A 17,743-nucleotide genomic window follows, 5' to 3' on the forward strand; every position below is an offset into this window, starting at 1 on the left:
GAGGCATGAAATCCGTGCGGGGTCTATCTTATAGTGGAGTGGGATGCGCCCGAGGGGCAAACCCCTATTTTTCTAGCTATATCTGTCATGCTCATTGTGCAATGTGGGGAAATGTCGCGGCTTGCGGCAGATGCCCGCCTAGTCTTCGGGCAGTTTATAGACGGGCATTCCTACTCTAAAATACAGTTCCTCTTAAAATATGCGTACTCCCTACTACATACCAGTTAGTTTAGGGCCAAACTGGGACTTCGTCTTCGGGAAAACTACAGTAACCAATTGGTAGCGATAACACATCCCAAAATGGCGATTGATGAAGCTCTGGACGAACAAGCTGCAAACCAGATACTGGCTGTTCCGTTGGTGATACAATGTCACTGAAGCTGGTGCAGCTGCCCCTGGTAGTCGGTGGTTGGCTGGGGAGACGAGGGTATCATTTTCTGAACGCGGGAGTTTATCGCCTTGGTTGAGGCTTTAGAGGGATAGGCCACTCTAGAGACGGAAAGTTTGCCAATCCCTGGCCCACTCTTTCCTTCCGTTAGGTAGGTCATGCCGGGCTGACAAGGTTGAGCTTTGTCAACGGTCCCATTGCTTGAAATTGCTACGTCAAGGATAACCTTGCTTTACGTGAAACCGGGTTCTGGGTGCCTTGACCCTTATCAAGTGGCCGGAACTTGCATCCGAACGCCCCCTGGAGCAACCTCTTTTCCTTACGTCAAGACGTAACTTGACTTCAACTACCAAGGCGAAACTGCGTCTTTTCGTGTGTTTTACCTAGATATTATTTTGTGCAATCTGCGGAATAATTCGAAAGTCACTCATGATTGTCCCGAATCGAGAGCCCACACAAGGTATTTATCCCCTTCTTTGACGCATCACCAATAGTCATAGCTTCACTCCTGACCATCAACGACCATGTCCTCCCACACCAGCTTCTACCCGCTTAGCCCGCTAGAGAACCTGGTCGTCGCACCGTCCTCACTTCCCTCAAGCGATGGCTTCAGCCAGGAGTTCATTAACCTCCCTCTGCTCGATAATGAGAGGACCTACGAAAAACTATTACTGCCTTACCCACCCAGTGACCACCGGGACCAAACGCCCCTTGCGCCTTACCCAATGCAAACTGAGAAAACAAGGCCGCGCCTCCGTAACCGTCAGCTTCGCCCCTCACCCCCGACCAACCGCGAATGCCCGATCCACGGCGAGATAAACCAAGCCGCGCCCTTCTTTCAGTGCCCCTCCTTCACTGACTTACCTTCCTCCTTCAACGAAGACAAACACGACCACGGCCACAGTTTCGACCAGGACTTTGGCTTTGACGAGGCCTGTAGCTACCCCTCGGACCAGGGCAGCTCTAAACCCTCGCCGACAGATCATAACTTCTGGCGATGTGATATTCAAAGGCGCGAGAAGAACCTTGAGCGCAACCGGGTAGCAGCTAGCAAGAGCCGCCAGAAGAAGAAGCGCGAGATGGACCAGCTCAAGACGCGATTCAATGACGTATCACGCAAGAAGTAGCTTCTTGAAGAGGAGATTAAGGGCCTGCATAGGGACCTTCTATCCCTAAAGGACCAGATCCTTCTGCACTCCAGGTGTGACGACGAAGCCATCCGCATCTACCTTGCCCGCATGGTTAAGCAGGCGACGAAGCATAGATCGATGAGTGCGGTCTCTGCCGAAGAGAAGACCGCGGAATCTAGGTCGCCGCCAGAAACGAGGGCACCGGCTTGTCTGGATGTCGAACAGGGGATGCTTGGTCTATCTAGTCCGACACCCTGTGGGATGTATGGTGTTGACAAGCCTATTATAGACCCCACGATATTTCAGCCGGCAAACAATATCTATGATAATGAATTCGTAGTTTCTGGTGTGTGATAACCTCGCCACCTCTAACCGACAATAATCGCGAAAGAAAATTCTCTACTGTCCAATGTGATAAAATAAGACAACTGTGAACAATTGTGTCGGCCAAAAAAAAACTGTTTCTCGCATGGGGCCGTTGTTTGCCGCCAAATAACAGCTGTCGAGGTAATGTAGAGTAAAACAAGGCTTGACTAAATATTGCTAAAACAGGAAGCTCCGTGCGGCTCTGAAAGATGAGGTCTAACTTACTCAGCCTTCATGACGAGGGCACGTACTAAGCGGATCTGTGGCAATAGGATGGGTCGCCGCAGGGCCCTTCCGATGAGCAACTCGACAATGAGTACAGGCTGTGCTGGCTCGACAGTCCTATTGTTTGATCTTCATTCGCAAGCTTTTCTTGGCAGAATACCTCGAAACCCACTTTCCGAGAACACCTTTTGCAGTAATAAGAATTTAGGCTGAATTTAACCCCATTGGGTACCGTATGACATTTTAAGCCAAGCGAAATTCGACACCTGCAGCAGTGTATTGTATCAAATTTTGTTGTAGATGAAGGTCCTTTGTTGCAGGGGCAAGCCATGAATGCTTGTTATCTTGCGTAGTCCGTCGATACGATATTTATATTGTCTGGTTCGGGCAGACAATGGTTGCCTGGTAGTAGTAGGGAAGGGTCGATGCTTCTGCAGAAAAGGGTTCTCAGTGGACAAGGACAAGTCGGCTTTTCACTTGAACCAAACAGAAGTACTTATCTACAGAGAACGCGCCTTCCCTGGACGAGCGAAAGTACGCGAAGATTCTAGTAAGTCTTCGGCACCCATTCATTTTGATTCTCATTGTCGGGTAAAGTCTTGGCGACCAATCCGATTAGCATTATTCAATTAGGAACAAACCTCAGAATTAGGTCATTTAATTTTTGACTATATTGAGCACAAACAGCACGTATGATCACTAAGCCAGGCTCTCTTTGGTTTGCTTAAGTGGCAAGTATTTTGCTCCAGATTTCGCAACCACCTACCTCTACCTGAATATGGTAACTAGACCGAGATGACGAAGACCATTATTATAGATGCCTAATTTAGTATCAGCCGGCAGAGGATATCTTTGATTATGAAATTAGCATCACCTAAGCGATCTTTTCCTTTCACTGTTCTCTCGGCCTATCTTTCCTCTACTGTCTGTTTACAGTGTTCCTTACAAGTGCTCTTTTTTTCCTATTATTTTTTTTGTTTCTTATTCAACCAATCTCCGACCCTCTCCTCCCTTCTTAGGCCAGGCGTGTACTGTTGCGTTTTAGATTACCCCAAATCATGAATTACTCCTTGGAAAGCTCATGGTCCGGTGTCCGCAGCCGCTTGGCGCTGAGCGGCTGGCCAAGCCGAACGACCAAAGTGTAGCTAGCCTGAGGCAGAAGTTGAATAAACCGGCCCAGATTTTATACTAGCTGATTGAACCTCCCATACAGATGGCAGGCTTCAGTGGGCGAGACCTTCAATGCACAGTCACTCGCAGCCAAACCAACTCCCATGCATGGGCAATTCCAGCTCTTTCCCTCGTTGTTCGCACGAACCAACCCCTCACACTGCGCCCAGTCTATGCCTGTCTTAATACACAGCGATCGGCTTTACCCTCTCGCGTACCTCATCAACCCCACATCCGGGAACAACATCTTTGACATCCTTGACATCCGGCTGCGCCGATTGCTTGTACGACGAGTTAACCTACAGGCCAGAGGATCTAAAGTTCGAAAAGGGCCCTTCATGAAAACAAACCGTTATCTACTATCATATACAATGGGAGGCCAGAGTGGATGGTAGAGCTGGTATAGCCACAACAACTAAAAAAATTTTCCTGATTATTATGCCTACTGGAGCGTATCATTCTGTCGCGTTGGGCTGGATATATTAGCCACAAGATTACATCAGCGAGCTCATCATCGCTACACGTAATTCCCGGGTGGTCCGGTCATCACGGGTGATCCGATCACCCCTCCGAAAATATATATACTAGTCGAACTTGAAGGTATTCCCAACAACGCAATTCTTAATATTTTCAAGTAAACTAAGTTTGACGGCGATTAGGACACCCAGTTCGAATATGGCCCTGTATACCACATTCACTACACCTTGGTGGCGCACGTTTTCGGGCTCCAGAAGCGAGCGGAGTAGAACTACTAGGACCCCCTTCGTCCACATTCAATTGCTCATTTCTCAACGCAATTAAGCCCCTTGCCTCTTGAACTTGAAGGCCATTACAAGGAGACATCTGTCGTTTAGATCGTTTCCTTTTCTGTTGCTGAACCTTAGTTTCCGCGCGGAGATCGTGTAATTCCTTTAGTGACATGGCAGAATTATAGATCGCGAGTTCGCAGCCCTTTATAAGTTCGTCAAGGGCCCGTATAGAAGGAATTAAAGATGCCTGATCACTATGACCAAGCATCTTCTTGACTGAGGAGACCTTCTTGTGTAAATGTCGAACTGTATGAGGTGTATTAATCATTGAGGAGCTCGTTGAGGCCCCACGGCTTGGAGGGGGGGTCGGAGTCGATATTTGTATATTTAACTCCTTAAGAACCTCTTTAGGATCAAAAGGAACTATTCCCGCTGCTCTAAAGCCACTTTGAATATTCTGTATCGTAAAGACTTGCTTGCGCGCAGCAGGATAGGCCTTTAAAAAGTCAAGCTTGTCGATATGGTTGAATCCTAAGCGCATCTTTGCTTCAACTAGGCCTCCGTAGGCGCGCTTTAAAGGACCAAAGCAACCAACATCTAGCGGTTGCAAGAGGTGAGATGAATGAGGAGGCATGCAGATGCATATAATATTATTGTCCTTGCATGCCTGGTCGAACTCAGGCGTAAGATGACTCCCATGGCCGTCGAGAACTAGTAATCGAAAGGACCCTTTGTCCGCGCAGTTGTTGCAGGAATGAAGCAATTCATAAGCCACCGGAGGCCTATCTCGTCGGTTGTCCACCCATTTGCGCTTACTTCGACCCTCCAACCAGGTGGTAAATCGAGTTCTTCAAACCATCCTTCCATATAGACCTTTCCTTTGAAGATAATACAAGTTGGAACACTGAATCCCATGGCACTGATGCATTCAATTGTAGTGACCCATTCACGTTGGCCTGGTTGAATAAGATGAGGCCTTCCTGGCATATTCGAACGTGTAACTACCTTAGTAGTTGCAATAAGACCCATAGCAAAGCCCGTCTCATCGAAATTGTAAATATCCTCGTCCTGAATGCCGTGCTCGTCTTGAACCTCTTTTAAACGTTTGAACCAGTCCTTTATGACCCTAGGATCCTCGCAGAGAGCCCTCTTATAGTTGTATCGTCGAGCAAAGCGGCATTTAATGCTATCATGGCGATTAATAAATTGCGTGACCCGGTTCTTTCCAATAGGTTGAGGGGGGGTCTTCGAGTCTTTCTTAAGGATTATATCAGCCATTTGCCGTACATGTGAAGGCCTAGGAGCAACTCCGCGCTTATCTCTTGCTTCAATCCATTGTATTAAAGACTCTTCCTGAGTTTGAGATAGTCGGAGGTTCTGGTTGCGGAGTTCTCCTTGAAATAAGTGTCCTTGCATTCGATCCTGGAGTGTTGAATTAGGCACATTAAAAACCTGTGCCGCTCGACGAATACTGGGTATGTCATGATTTTCAAGAGCTTTAATTGCAAGCTGAATCCTTCCCTCTTGCTCCACCAAGTTTTGACGTGATTGACGCGATTTTCGTGGCATGGTGGTTGCTTGAATAATTACGCGTTGAACGCGCGAGGAATTTTTGGTGGGTGACCGGATCACCCGTGATGACCGGACCACCCGGGAATTACGTTAATGCTGATATCATAATTAAAACGAGAGTTTTAGGGCGTTGGATGGAACTGACTACCACAATAATTGGGAAGGATAGGGAATGATAGCATATTGGAACTTCTTCAACATACGCGCGTTAGAACGCGTAGCTTTCGAAACTCATCAAGGGCGCCCCATAACTAAATAAAGGGTAAGATAAGTTGCCTCTAGTGCGAGATCCTTCAAAGAAAATGACGTCCTCAGATTCTCTGCAGTGGGCCTAGGGAAAGTAGATGAAGATGAAGAACACTAGCGACATGGTTGGACGTCCAGCCTCTTCATCTGGCATCGTGGCATTTCCCAGTTACTACGGGCATTATCTACCATGTTAAAGAACTGTGCCGGGGAGAGCGACGGACATGTTCTGCTTGGGCAAATGCTGAGCTCCCTCAAGGGCGGTGTCGCGGCAGTATCCCAGGATATTGCCGCTACACCGCCTCCGAGGAGAGGCTTCTCCACGAAGTTGGGAGCATATAATACGATTCTCGGGGCAAAAATCGATGGCGTCAGATATTGCGGGAATTGAAAGAATGGGAGCTAGGAATCCACGATTATTCAGACTGCCTTTTCTTTCTTCTCCTTGTTAATATACAGACACCCTATACCAACATTTAAAGAACCAGCATGCCCCGATCACCTCAGCATCTTGGAACCCCCCTAGCGGAAGCGACGGTCGCATTTTATGCATTCCATTTCACGGAGATTTATTTGTTAATTTTTGCCTCTCTCTCCAATCGGGGATGAATTATTTATCGTGTCGGGCACACAAGGTCCGATGCAGATCGCTCCGATCAGCCAATAAGATCGGGATACTCTATGAGTAACAATGAGCAACCTGGAAAAACGCCGTGAGATTATCAATTAACTTGCTAGAACTGCCCGACAAGAAGTATTTAACCAGAGTTACTATCCTACTAATGAAATAGATCAATCCAATCCCTTTCATCTAATCAATCAAGCCGTCTCCTTCTTCTCAAATCCGATCATCTACAGAGCGCGATGTCTTCTTTAAGCGACCTTCTTAAGATCGCAGCCCCAGTTCGCGCGTTTGCTTTGAAAAACTACAGCGTTACTGCTCATCCAGACGAGGTGCTTCAAATCCCCTCGCGAGACGAAGGACGCTTCATTCGAATTCATGCCTATAACACGCTCAACAGGGCTACCCCTTCCCCCGTCCTCGTCAACTTCCATGGCAGCGGATTCGTGAACCCTCTACACGGAAGTGACGATGAGTTCTGCAGATACATCGTGGAGAAAACCGGGTTTGCAGTTCTAGACTGCTCCTATCGACTCTCACCAGAAAATAAATTCCCTGCTCCTGTCCATGACGCTGAAGATGCAGTCCACTGGGTCCTCTCACAACCTGAGAAATTCGACACTTCCCGGCTCTCGATCTCCGGCTTCAGCGCGGGTGGCATCCTCTCCCTGGTTCTTAGTTCGGTGGTCTTCCCGCAGGGGACATTCAAAAATGTCCTCGCCGCCTATCCGCCTACAGACATGGTTCAAGAGAGCACGAAGAAGAATGCCCCTGATACATCGATAGATCCTGCGCCCGTCGAGTTGCTAGATGCTTTCATACAATGTTATTACTCGAATCCTGAAGAAGTGAAGAGTGTCCTTGCTTCACCGGCTATGATCCCGGCTGAGAACTTCTCAGATAGGATCTTTATTGTCACTGCGGCTTGTGATCGACTCTGTCTTGAGGGGGAGGCTCTTGGGAATAGGATAAGAAATGAGACGACTAAGCATGTTAAGATGCATCGGTACGAGGGCTGTGAGCATGCGTTTGATAAAGCGTACCAGAAGGGATCTGTCCAGGAACGTGCAAAAGATGACCTCTATGAAAGGGCGGCTGCGTTCTTGACCGAGTGAAAGTTCTCCCTTGCGAGGATTTTTCAAGTACAGTTCAAGCAGTCAAAAATAAAACAAAACCTTTTACTCTAAAGTTATTGCATTGTTCCCGGCTTAAGATAGAGTCAAGCATTTAAGTACATAGCCCAATACGCCAACCAAAGCCACCTCTCAGCAACCTGCAAACCAATTATAGCGAGTAGAACTTATTCGGGGGGCTGAGCGCTAGCATAACCATAACCCTCACAGGTGAACAAAAACTATAACTAGTGATAATAATTTGGCGAACTGAGACTATCGCGTCTCAACGAAATATGTCGCGGGTCGCATCTTACGATCACAACCACCCGTCATTTTATTCTCGCCGTGCTGTGTGGGTCAGAGGAAAACGATGAAAGGAATAAGTAAAGAATTTCCATGGCTTGTTCACGAGAATCACACCGCCTGACGCTTTCCCTTAACTAGTAGACTAAATCTCCGCCCGGTCCATGCTGTAAGATAAACCACTGGTCGCATGATGAGTTGAAGTGAACCGTTCGAGCAGCATGATGCTGGGCAACTCGCGTCCATTCGTGCCAGCAAAAAAAAAAAAAAAAAAAAAAAAAAAAAAAAAAAAAAAAAGAATTCGCAGATCCGTGGTATACAAATGGGACAACCACGTAAATCGGTTTTAGGTGTAGTGTAATGTTGAAACGGCAAGACCAGGTCTCCCGCAACCGCTGCCAATATAGGAGAAAACCATCTGCTCCATGCTAAGAAAGAGCCCGTAATTGTGTGATTTCTTAGTTTAATGTTCATCCGGAATATGGAGCAGGTGATCGATAGGCGATACGACGCCCAGTGGATTGCAAGCAGTGAAGACTCTAAGACACCACCATCTGACGGGCGGAGGAGTCTAGCACTGCTCGGGGAGATTCCACAGTCTCCATCCATGAATATGGCGCTCGTCTGCCACGAACGATTCCACGCATGTACTGGGTCCGATAATTCGATGGTTCAAAACACGATCCCGGCCCTAGAGAGGTGGATGTCGCCATCCCACGGAGTCGCAAGTGGCAGGGAAATTGCGTTCTACCGTGACGGGGAGCGTTCTCCTAGAGGCACAGGCTTTGAAGATCCATCTAACGGAGAAGACCTAATGCTACATATGGTCAAAATCACACTGGAACTGCTGCGAGAGCTCGTAACTAGGAATGCGGAAGCTCATGTGAAAACCACAACCAGCCAGCAGAGGCGTTTCCACCGTTTCGCCCAAAAAGCCCACAGGGCCAGGAGATGGATATACCGTTCTGTGCAGCAGCAAGGATTGACTGTTGCTCGACAGCAGATGCAAATTCTCCAGCGAAATTTGGATGGTCCCGCTGAGCCCTCTTCTGCGATGGCAGGTGGCGCTGGGACGATCTGGGCTCTAGTACAAAGATATCCCCTTTGCATTCGACTACCCTCAATCCCTGCTCTGGTGATGCGATTCCTACCAGAGGAGTTTAATCGGCCAATTAATCTACGTGACCGTGCGGACGTGGCGAGAATCTTCGTGGCCCTGGTGAATCACTGGTTATCTGAGGCTGGCGGGGAAGGAGCTTTGACCAGCCGGGGAACTATGAGGCAGCTTGCAAGCGCTGAGAAGTCGACCAAGATAGTAGAGGCAGAATAGATCATGGACTAAGATGACTACATTCTTGGTGGGAAAGCATGGCCTTTGAAAAGCCAGTCCCATATGTCCGTTCCAGTGATGACCAAACCTCCGTTAGCTATCTGGCCATGAGAGCAGCAGATTCAAGGGGTTAATTGCACAGTGATTTCCCTCACAGTCTTCGTCTTGTGCTAGCTCTAATGATCATTCTACCTACAAGCCGCCCTACAAAGTGATAGATCCACACAATCGTAGATGCCACACTAAATCACCAGGACCCGCCCGAACCATAGTGCCAAAGGGACCAAAGAATGGATAGCAGAATGACACCCCCTATTATTGCAGACACACCTAGGTTCTGCGCCCCTGTCCCTGTGAATAAAGTCGACTTGACCGGCGATGCTTCGGATGACGCTGGCCTGCTTACCAGGAATCTCGCACATTTGAACACAGGCAAGTTAATTGAGGGCATCATCGTGCAATCCGGGCAGAAAAATGAGGCCAAGTGAGCTGTCCCTTGTATGCCGATGCCGGCCCTCAGAAAGCTGCGACGTGCCCGGGCAATGTTCATATAGTAGACACCGGGCAGACTCGACCCCAATACATGGGCCGGCTTCAAGTCGTCGATGCCGGTAAGCTCCTTGTTGCAGAGCCGTTGTCAAAGTTTTGGCCATCCATTCTCCTTAGACATGCTGGTGAACTCCTACATGTGTTATAAGTGTCAAGCAATTGCCTTCAAACTTCAAGTCATACATATGACAGCAAACCTACGGTTATAAGACCGTCAGCCTAGATGCTTCCGACCACTCTATTAACATTGATTATTGATCTTACCGGAAACATCACCCGGATTGGGGCCTCGTTGTGTTGCGGTGGCCCTCTATTTAAGGATTGATACGAGCACTGTGCTCCTCGGTTTGGCAGGCATCGCAGTGGTCTCACCGCCGATTATACGCCAAAAGATCATCAGCAACAGTCCTTGTATTTATGTCTTTTTCAAGTCTTCTACCCGAACTTGTGCTCCATATAGCCTCTACTCTTCACAGCGCACGGGATATTTATGCCTTGATGAGGGTGAACGGGGGCCTTTACCAGAGACGGATTCTGGTTCCTCGAATGCATTGGAGTGGTAGAGATTCAGCAGCTCGTTCGACGTCTGGAGGATGAGATCTTGAATTTTCTTAAGGAGAGTGTAGCATGTACGATAGTATGCGTTTTGGCCTTGCTGGCGGCCAATTTGACGGACAATCTCGACAATCTCGTCCATCCCGTATGTACTGGGAGCGGCCCGAAGAAACTCTGAAGGGGGATCGCAAGTTTATGTGCTGCTTGATCTCCAAACGTGCATTTAACCCGAAGGATGCTGCGCAGTAGCACGGACCATACCGTCCACGGCGTTGCCCTCAAATATAGAACCATGCTATAGGGCAACGCGGACGTGCTATTTATGCGGCCGTGGTTAAATCGCGGACTAGGTCTCAAATTCAACACAAGGTAATGGGCTTCTAACGTGACGGGAGAGCCGAGACAGGGCTTCCCCTTGATTTTGGACGGCCATCTCAATTTGAACTGCAAGACATTGCACCGGCAACGAGGGTTACAATACAGGTTTTCGACTCGGACGGGTGATGGCTATAAATATCAATATGTTGTTCCCGAATCTCGCTTTCATCCTGCTTCCAACAGCCCTGTCCGCTGCGGCTGTGCTGTGGTTACTCGCAAAATGGATACTGCCGTAGGTATTTGCCTCATTCAGCAGGTGACTCGCTCACTGTGACCAGGACGCCCTCCGTGTGATCTGCGAGCTCAGCGTGCGGGCTCTACGTGCACACCGGGAGCAACAGAAGCACATCAAAGAGCATCGAAACCTCCAAGAGGCGCTGCAGCAAACCACCTCGGACCTAGAAGAGACGGTGGACCTAGCCGGTCTTCTCTACGACACCAATCAACGGATGGGAATGGTGATTGACTATCTGTTGAAGGAGCGAGGGACGGCCCCCACCGGGGAATCCCAATCCTTTGAGTTCATGCTAGACCGTGTGCTCAACCAGCTTGAGAGCACCGAAGGAAATCGTACGGGTGGGACTAAGTCTCCGACCCCAGCAGAGGACGTCGCCATGGCCGAGAACGGTATCAGCGACAATGCCGATGACATATCTGTAGAAGGCATAAACTTTGCACTGGGCCCCATGATACACCCAAACCGCACCGCGCTGACCTTGGCCAGCCTCATATACACCGATCAAAGTCTTGGCGAAGAGATCGGCCAATCGCAACGGACGGGCTGCGACCCAATGTCTGGTCCTATGGTGTTCCTGGGAGCTGATCATGGCAAAGCACACTTCGCAGACACCTCCCAACAAGAAAGGTCGTGAGTCTCACACTACCCCCGGCACTGTGGACCGGCAGCGCGAGGATTCAGGAGCAAACGGTCTCCTCGACATCGAAGGTACCGGGAGCGAGGACGGCGAGTGGGAAGCAGACATTGACCCTCAAAATATACCAGCCTTGGCTTCGGCGCTCTGGGAGTACGTCCCATGCCCCTGTCGGTGTCTGGATGATGTTGCATCTACTGACGGTATATCTCTTTTTTCCTAGTCTGAAGAGAAGAGTCGAGTAAGAATTTTTTTTCCCGCATTGCCCACTATGTTGCCTATTAAAGACGTTGTCGTGTGTTTGCACTGTCTACGTTTCTGTGATTCTCCGATATCCAGAGCCACGCTGACCGGTACATCAGCATGTTGGAATCTCGCTTCAACAGTCACATATCCGAAAGTCGCGACACATGCGAGGGTTCTGGTGACGTATTCCACCGCTCGGCGACTGGCCCCACGGCAAAGGTACCGCGAGGAAAGCGCCGTAGAGACGATGAGCGTGCATGACGGGATTGACCATGCGAGCACGGAAGCAGTAGCATTAGAATAGGAATGAAGATGTGAGACCAACAGGCCATGGATCGTGATCCCTATATCAAGCACCTAGTGAAAATATCACGAGATTCCTCGGATCGCCAAGCCGTAAATGAAGATCCTCTGGCTCTGGGTGGCATTGATGGTGTCGTCTCGGATTGCAACTAGCTCGGAGTAGGATCAAAACCCAGGGCACCATCCCCCTTACAGGAGCATGGGGCTGTTGGAAGTGGCCGGCTCAAGACCGAAGATGGACGACTAGGACCGGCAGTCGTCGAAGGTCAACGAGTGGAAAAAGAGAACGGCATTGCAATTAGCATGACGAGGCCTATGGTGTAAAAATCACTGCGCATAGGTGTCGAGTGCGCGTCACGAGCGGGATCAACTTCTGGCCACGGCCTGCAGTGGGAACAATCCATTTCCCGCTCTTGCTACTGGCATCCGGTCGTTCCGGAACGTGCTTAAACTACGCCGGATGGTATCTTTGCTCAAAGAAAGTCTCACATCCTTCGTATCGACGACCGAGCTAGAGATTTTCGGTCGATGTCCGGGCTTGAAGGGGGCGATAACACCGTTGAGCAACTGACTCGTAGGGTGCAGGAAAAGGATGGCGATCAAGGCTAAGTGGGCTTTATATTGACCAATCATATCCAGATATTTGTCCCAGCATAATGGTACCGGACTCGATTCGAAGCGGTCCCGCTCAATCGCACACAATATATGGAGCCCCGCGCCGTCAGCAAATGATTCTCCACGATTAGGCGCTGTTGGTGATTGTGACATGTGTGGAGCGACGCAGATCTAGCGCCTACTAGAAAAACAGTCGGAGAATACCCCCGGGACTGATCCGACCAGTCGATCGTTGCTGGATTCTCGTTGGCCAAAACGTAACTAACGGTGCACCTCCTTGTTTTCGAATGGCCACGCCGTGATTTGGAATTTGGCCGGAGATGAGCCAAGGTCGAGTTGATCGTTGGTGGGGCCTAACGTAAGAATTGAACCCAGCGTTTTCTGGACTCCGGGCGAAGTCGTCGGCGTGCGTCACAGACGTCCGATGGCGCTGTTGGTGATAGAGGCCAACCAACCAGAAAGGAGCCGCGTTGGTTCTGTTGGGGATATCGAGAACGTGATGCGGAATGAACGGCAATAGCCATCAGTCAACCTGAAGTAGTTAGTCACTTGGAATGGCAATAAATGCCAGGGTAGAAGAAAATTGTATTTGTCTTGAAGTTAATTTTACGGCACGATGCTCCATCCTCTCTATTCGAGTCTGAAGGATCAGCCATTCCATCAGTTCTGGCACCTGGGCGGTTGGAGGCAGGGAAAACCCCAAACTGCGCAACCACGAACTAACCTCGTTTGGGGGCAATACGAGACCAGAACAGGTGGCCAAGCAAATTGGTTACCGTTCTGTTGGACCGACCCACTAAAACTGGCTTGCACTGTGCAGGCAATGATTGTCGTCTGGTCGGATTTGTGCGGGCTGTGGGCGACCCGCCTGCGACTTGTCTTCACAACGATCGTAGAGCTTTGAACTGATACGGGAGGGGTGCAAGCATGTGAATCTGCCGTAGGTCTGTTGTACCCCCAAGAGTAGAAGCAATGGAATGTATAAGCACTGGATTAATGGCCTTGGAAGCGGTGGACAACACATCCCGCATACTTTGTGAAAAGGGTCGAAGCGCTACTATCGGCAATTGAGGGCGTCCTGCGGCAAATACACTGTTGAGTTAGTTGATGTAGAACAGGCCACCCCTGCGGCAGGAAGGGCACAGACGGTCGCATGGAGAACAACGATGGTGGGCAAAATCAAATTTCCTGGCTATACGACATGGCCTCTCTGAGGTGCCATGCACCCCTCGATCACCATCTGGTAGTGCGAATGCTCCATGCCATCAGAAAGTAACAGATCAAACACCCAGGCCACTGACCGGGTATGGCAGCTGCCGGGCATCAACAAGCTGGCGACAGTGCTATTTGCCAGCCTTTGCTCCCGCATGGAAGAGCTTTGGCCTGACCAGGACAACGCCTGGTGCCTTAAATACTGACTTCGCATCCCTCTGTCGGTGTCTCAAGAAACAACGCAACGATACAGATACCATGAAGACGTACAACATCCTCAGCTGCATCATTTCGGTCGGACTGGGCGCAGTAAGTCCCCCATCGCGAGATTGTGTCCTGGTCTGCTTCCGGAAAGGACCCGTTCCTTCAGCATATTTCTCTCACCCAGTCAATGTAGTGTCCCGATTGCTAACAGGTAGAGCTAGGTGCTTGGAAGAGATACAACGTCTCTCGTATTTGACCCTGATATGGGCCATCAAGTAGGGCGTCCCAGAACCTACGAGGACGACTTGAAAACGCTGACAGAAAGTGGAATAGGTGTTGAACATGACTTTATTCTCTATCGCTCGCCTTCATAAAGGAGGCCTTCATGTGCGGGTAATGGTAAGCCACTATCTGGACCAGTAAACGCAGGGCTGACGAAAGAATAGGATGCAGCGACTAAGCCCTAGTATTTCCCTGAGTACGGAATCGCCCGCGTGGACGAGATTACAAGTAACATCGACCATCTGAACGATGTTGCAGCCCAAGACGCGGTGTGCGTGGCGGAGCCAGGAACCTGCGCTCGCCCATCTCATCTGGGCCACTCCTCTATTTTCATGTGCAATCAAGTACAGTCCAACAATCTTAGATGAACATGGCACTGCGACTGACAAGAAGCCATAGTTGGACCATCCCATCCAAACGATGTGTGTAGACCTTATCAACGCTACCACGGCGCTGTCTACGGCCTGCCGCTTCGGAAATGATTATACGTATGGCTACATGACGAACACGACCTCGGGTCCTGACAGTTATCCATATGTGGTGGCCCTCGGTGACGACTATGCCTTTGGGTCGCACTATCCTCGGGCAACTTGATTCTATTGCCACCAAGCATTGGAGTGTTTCCCGGGTTGTTGTGGGGGGTTTAGGGTAGGGTATTGGTGCCATTACTGGAGTGGGCAAGTATCCTGAGAAGTGAAGGGTTGGTTATTTCCTGTTTCCGTGGAGAGGATGATATTTGGCCATCAATTGTAGAGCACTTTGTTTGAGCCGAGCCCCACGAAGCCCTTCGTAGGGAAGGTTTCTGCGCAGGCAGAATTCCGAGACGGTAGTCAATGTCAGGGACTCTAGTCTCTGCGCAGTTCTATTTACCATTTAACCTGAGAATTTAGTGAACATGGTTATGGCCTGTATCTGGGCATCAATTTCCAGAAGGGTTGAGTACTTAAGCCGACTCTTTCTGCGGGCCTCGCCCAGGGTGGCTCGACCAGAACAATCACCAAGGCTTTAGCAAATCCCCATCGAGAAAAGGCAAAGGACCATATTTCAATTTCTTGCTGTACCTGGAAGCCCAAGCAGGCGGAAGTATATTGAAGAGACTTGAAGGGATTGAAGAAACAGTCCTCAGCATTTGTGTAGTTTCTACCCTTGGAATCACCACTGGCCAACAGCGGACCGCCATGGCCATGGCTACGGATGAGTCTGGATTCTCTGCAAATGGATGTAGTCTGGTATTGTGATCTCTGCGTCGGTCTACCAACAGGAATTAGATACTGCGTTACCTTTTGTGTTATAGTACCCAATGTTACCAGGTATGTGCCGGAATGCAAGTATTTTCCGGAAAATAGATAAACTTGGTACGGACGTTGGCAGGCGGATGCACCGAGCCCGGCGGGTCAGGTACTGCGCCTCAGGTCTCCGAGATATACTTCACGCCGATGGGCTTCTTGGACCTCTTTGAGTTTGATGAACTTGAACACCATGGTCAGCGAGGAGGCAGCCACCAGCGTAGCTCCGGTTATGATGGTGGTGATCAGCGCCATGATAGACCAATCCCCATCCCGTGCGGTATAGATATTGATTAGCGTGGTCGCAAGCCCAGCGGCCGCGTTCATGATGATTGGCCTGGATCTCGGTCAGTGTGCAACTCCCATGTCGAGGAAGGAAAGGACGGCTTACGAGAAAAGTCGATTCACGAGCCAGATGTAGTTATTCCGCTATTCCCAGTAGAGCCATCCAAGTGCTGCAGTGGATGCCATAAACAGAATACAGGCAATCGCCAGAAGCGGGGGGTTTTGGATCGTGGTCAGAACAGCCTGTCCCGCGTCGCCCTTTGCTAGCGCGTCCTGGACTTGGCCAGATTTCTGCAGCGCCGTGAAGGTGCCCGGGACTATCAGATACCCTGCGAGCAAGGTCCAATGGGCGACGCTAGTAATCACGTTGTACGTCCAAGGCATGTAATCCACCTCTAACAGTATCTGTAGATACCGGGTTTGTCCGGCAAAGGGGACTGAGTGCTGTGACGGGGACGCCATTTAGCTTACGCTTGGATATCAGACGAGTTTGTGATAACGTGCCGCAGAGTGTCTGATGGAGTGGTTGATGTACCGGTAAAAAGGAGAATGGATAGCTGAAACTATCGCAATGGCTCTACAACAAGGAGCTTACTGGCATCGACGACTTGAAGCCGGCCCATGTATTGGAGTCGAGTCTGCCCGGTGTGTACTACATGAACATTGCCCGGGTACGTCGCAGCTTTCTGAGGGCCGGCATCATACAAGGGACAGCTCACTTGGCCCCATTTTTCTGCCCGGATTGCACGGTGATGCCCTCAATTAACTTGGCGTTCAAATGTGCTAGATTCCTGGTAAGCAGACCAGCTTTACTGTCGGGCTGGTATTACCCCAGAAACGCAATGTCTGTGATTGTATATAATCTAAAGAGCTGTGCACTTGTCCTGAAGCCGCGGTGATTCTGCGGTGTGTGTTGATGATGTCTTCCCGGAATCGCGTGCAGCAGGAACAGATCCGCAAGCGGTGTAATAACCTCCTCCGTCGCCACAATGATTTCTGGCGGCTGTATGTGATTCGTAGCTGGACCACGCTGGAGATGCCTAACGGCCGGATCTACACGTACTGATCCCATCCTTATCTCCCTGCTCCCACTGACCGTGAAATGGTGAGTTCCTAGCGACGCAGAAAGAACTTGATGCTGACAGAATCAGCGGGAATGACCCCAGCCAGCCATGCACAAAACACTAGCGGATTATGGTCCTCCGTGTCTGACCGACATACTGTTGCCGGTAGTGCCCTCTCTAAAGGTGCTTGGACGCCAAAGTCCACTATGGGATTTGCTATCAAAACAGCTGAGCAGGGCTGTGCCTGGACGACCGTGGAGTTGATGCTCGTCTCCCCCGAGTTCGCCCACACCGTTTGTGTTTGACTGTTGGACGCGGAACCCATCCACTCCATAGTACGCAGACTAGAGATAAGATATGTGCGTAATGGTATAATAAGGAGGGGTTCTTCCTAGCAGGCTTTGGCTGTGTGCTAAGAGCGGCAGGGTGGAGGCACACATACAGAGTTGAATAGCGCCCGCCGTAATAAGAGGACAGGATATCCCAGCCACTTATCATGCCATCTACTGTACAATGTGAAAACGATGATAATCCCAGGTGGAAGGTAGATCAAAATCAGTCGTCTCGCAACCGCTGCCCATACAAGAGAAACCCCACCTTCTTCGTGCTAAAAGTGTCCATCATTATTTGTTATCTTTGCCGATCCTTCAGTCAGATTATGCAGCCAGTCACCGAT

At 49.8% G+C, this 17,743-nt stretch overlaps 5 protein-coding genes across 5 annotated transcripts; 4 read left to right on the forward strand and 1 right to left on the reverse strand.

Annotated features, from left to right (window-relative positions):
* The first annotated feature begins 645 nt into the window (after nucleotides 1-645).
* Nucleotides 646-1,783, forward strand: BJX68DRAFT_190667 (bZIP transcription factor). Its single transcript, XM_071037372.1, has one exon. The coding sequence runs from the start codon at nucleotides 913-915 to the stop codon at nucleotides 1,513-1,515; it is 603 nt and encodes a 200-aa protein (XP_070893826.1). The 5' UTR covers nucleotides 646-912; the 3' UTR covers nucleotides 1,516-1,783.
* Nucleotides 1,784-6,500: 4,717 nt separating this feature from the next.
* BJX68DRAFT_247203 (alpha/beta hydrolase) lies at nucleotides 6,501-8,130 on the forward strand. Its single transcript, XM_071041744.1, has 2 exons — nucleotides 6,501-7,966; nucleotides 8,031-8,130. The coding sequence occupies exon 1, from the start codon at nucleotides 6,711-6,713 to the stop codon at nucleotides 7,581-7,583; it is 873 nt and encodes a 290-aa protein (XP_070893827.1). The 5' UTR covers nucleotides 6,501-6,710; the 3' UTR covers nucleotides 7,584-7,966; nucleotides 8,031-8,130.
* A 2,788-nt stretch (nucleotides 8,131-10,918) lies between these two features.
* Nucleotides 10,919-11,570, forward strand: BJX68DRAFT_271877 (uncharacterized protein; the record flags this gene model as incomplete). Its single annotated transcript, XM_071047054.1, has 2 exons — nucleotides 10,919-10,930; nucleotides 10,977-11,570. The coding sequence occupies 2 exons, from the start codon at nucleotides 10,919-10,921 to the stop codon at nucleotides 11,568-11,570; spliced, it is 606 nt and encodes a 201-aa protein (XP_070893828.1).
* Nucleotides 11,571-14,204: 2,634 nt separating this feature from the next.
* Nucleotides 14,205-15,026, forward strand: BJX68DRAFT_271878 (uncharacterized protein; the record flags this gene model as incomplete). The annotated part of the gene is made up of 5 exons (XM_071047055.1): nucleotides 14,205-14,255; nucleotides 14,372-14,425; nucleotides 14,484-14,549; nucleotides 14,618-14,776; nucleotides 14,832-15,026. 5 exons carry the CDS (start codon nucleotides 14,205-14,207, stop codon nucleotides 15,024-15,026), a joined length of 525 nt encoding a protein of 174 aa, XP_070893829.1.
* Nucleotides 15,027-15,826: 800 nt separating this feature from the next.
* Nucleotides 15,827-16,465, reverse strand: BJX68DRAFT_258677 (uncharacterized protein; the record flags this gene model as incomplete). The annotated part of the gene is made up of 2 exons (XM_071043570.1): nucleotides 15,827-16,055; nucleotides 16,194-16,465. The coding sequence occupies 2 exons, from the start codon at nucleotides 16,463-16,465 to the stop codon at nucleotides 15,827-15,829; spliced, it is 501 nt and encodes a 166-aa protein (XP_070893830.1).
* Between the last annotated feature and the right edge of the window lie 1,278 nt (nucleotides 16,466-17,743).

This window comes from Aspergillus pseudodeflectus (genome assembly GCF_044049435.1).
Source record: "Aspergillus pseudodeflectus strain CBS 756.74 chromosome Unknown BJX68scaffold_69, whole genome shotgun sequence".
NCBI lineage: Eukaryota > Fungi > Ascomycota > Eurotiomycetes > Eurotiales > Aspergillaceae > Aspergillus > Aspergillus pseudodeflectus.

Bases quoted from the DNA above. Each gene is read 5' to 3' on its own strand.
- BJX68DRAFT_190667 (XM_071037372.1), top strand. From the start codon at position 913: ATGTCCTCCCACACCAGCTTCTACCCGCTTAGCCCGCTAGAGAACCTG.
- BJX68DRAFT_247203 (XM_071041744.1), top strand. From the start codon at position 6,711: ATGTCTTCTTTAAGCGACCTTCTTAAGATCGCAGCCCCAGTTCGCGCG.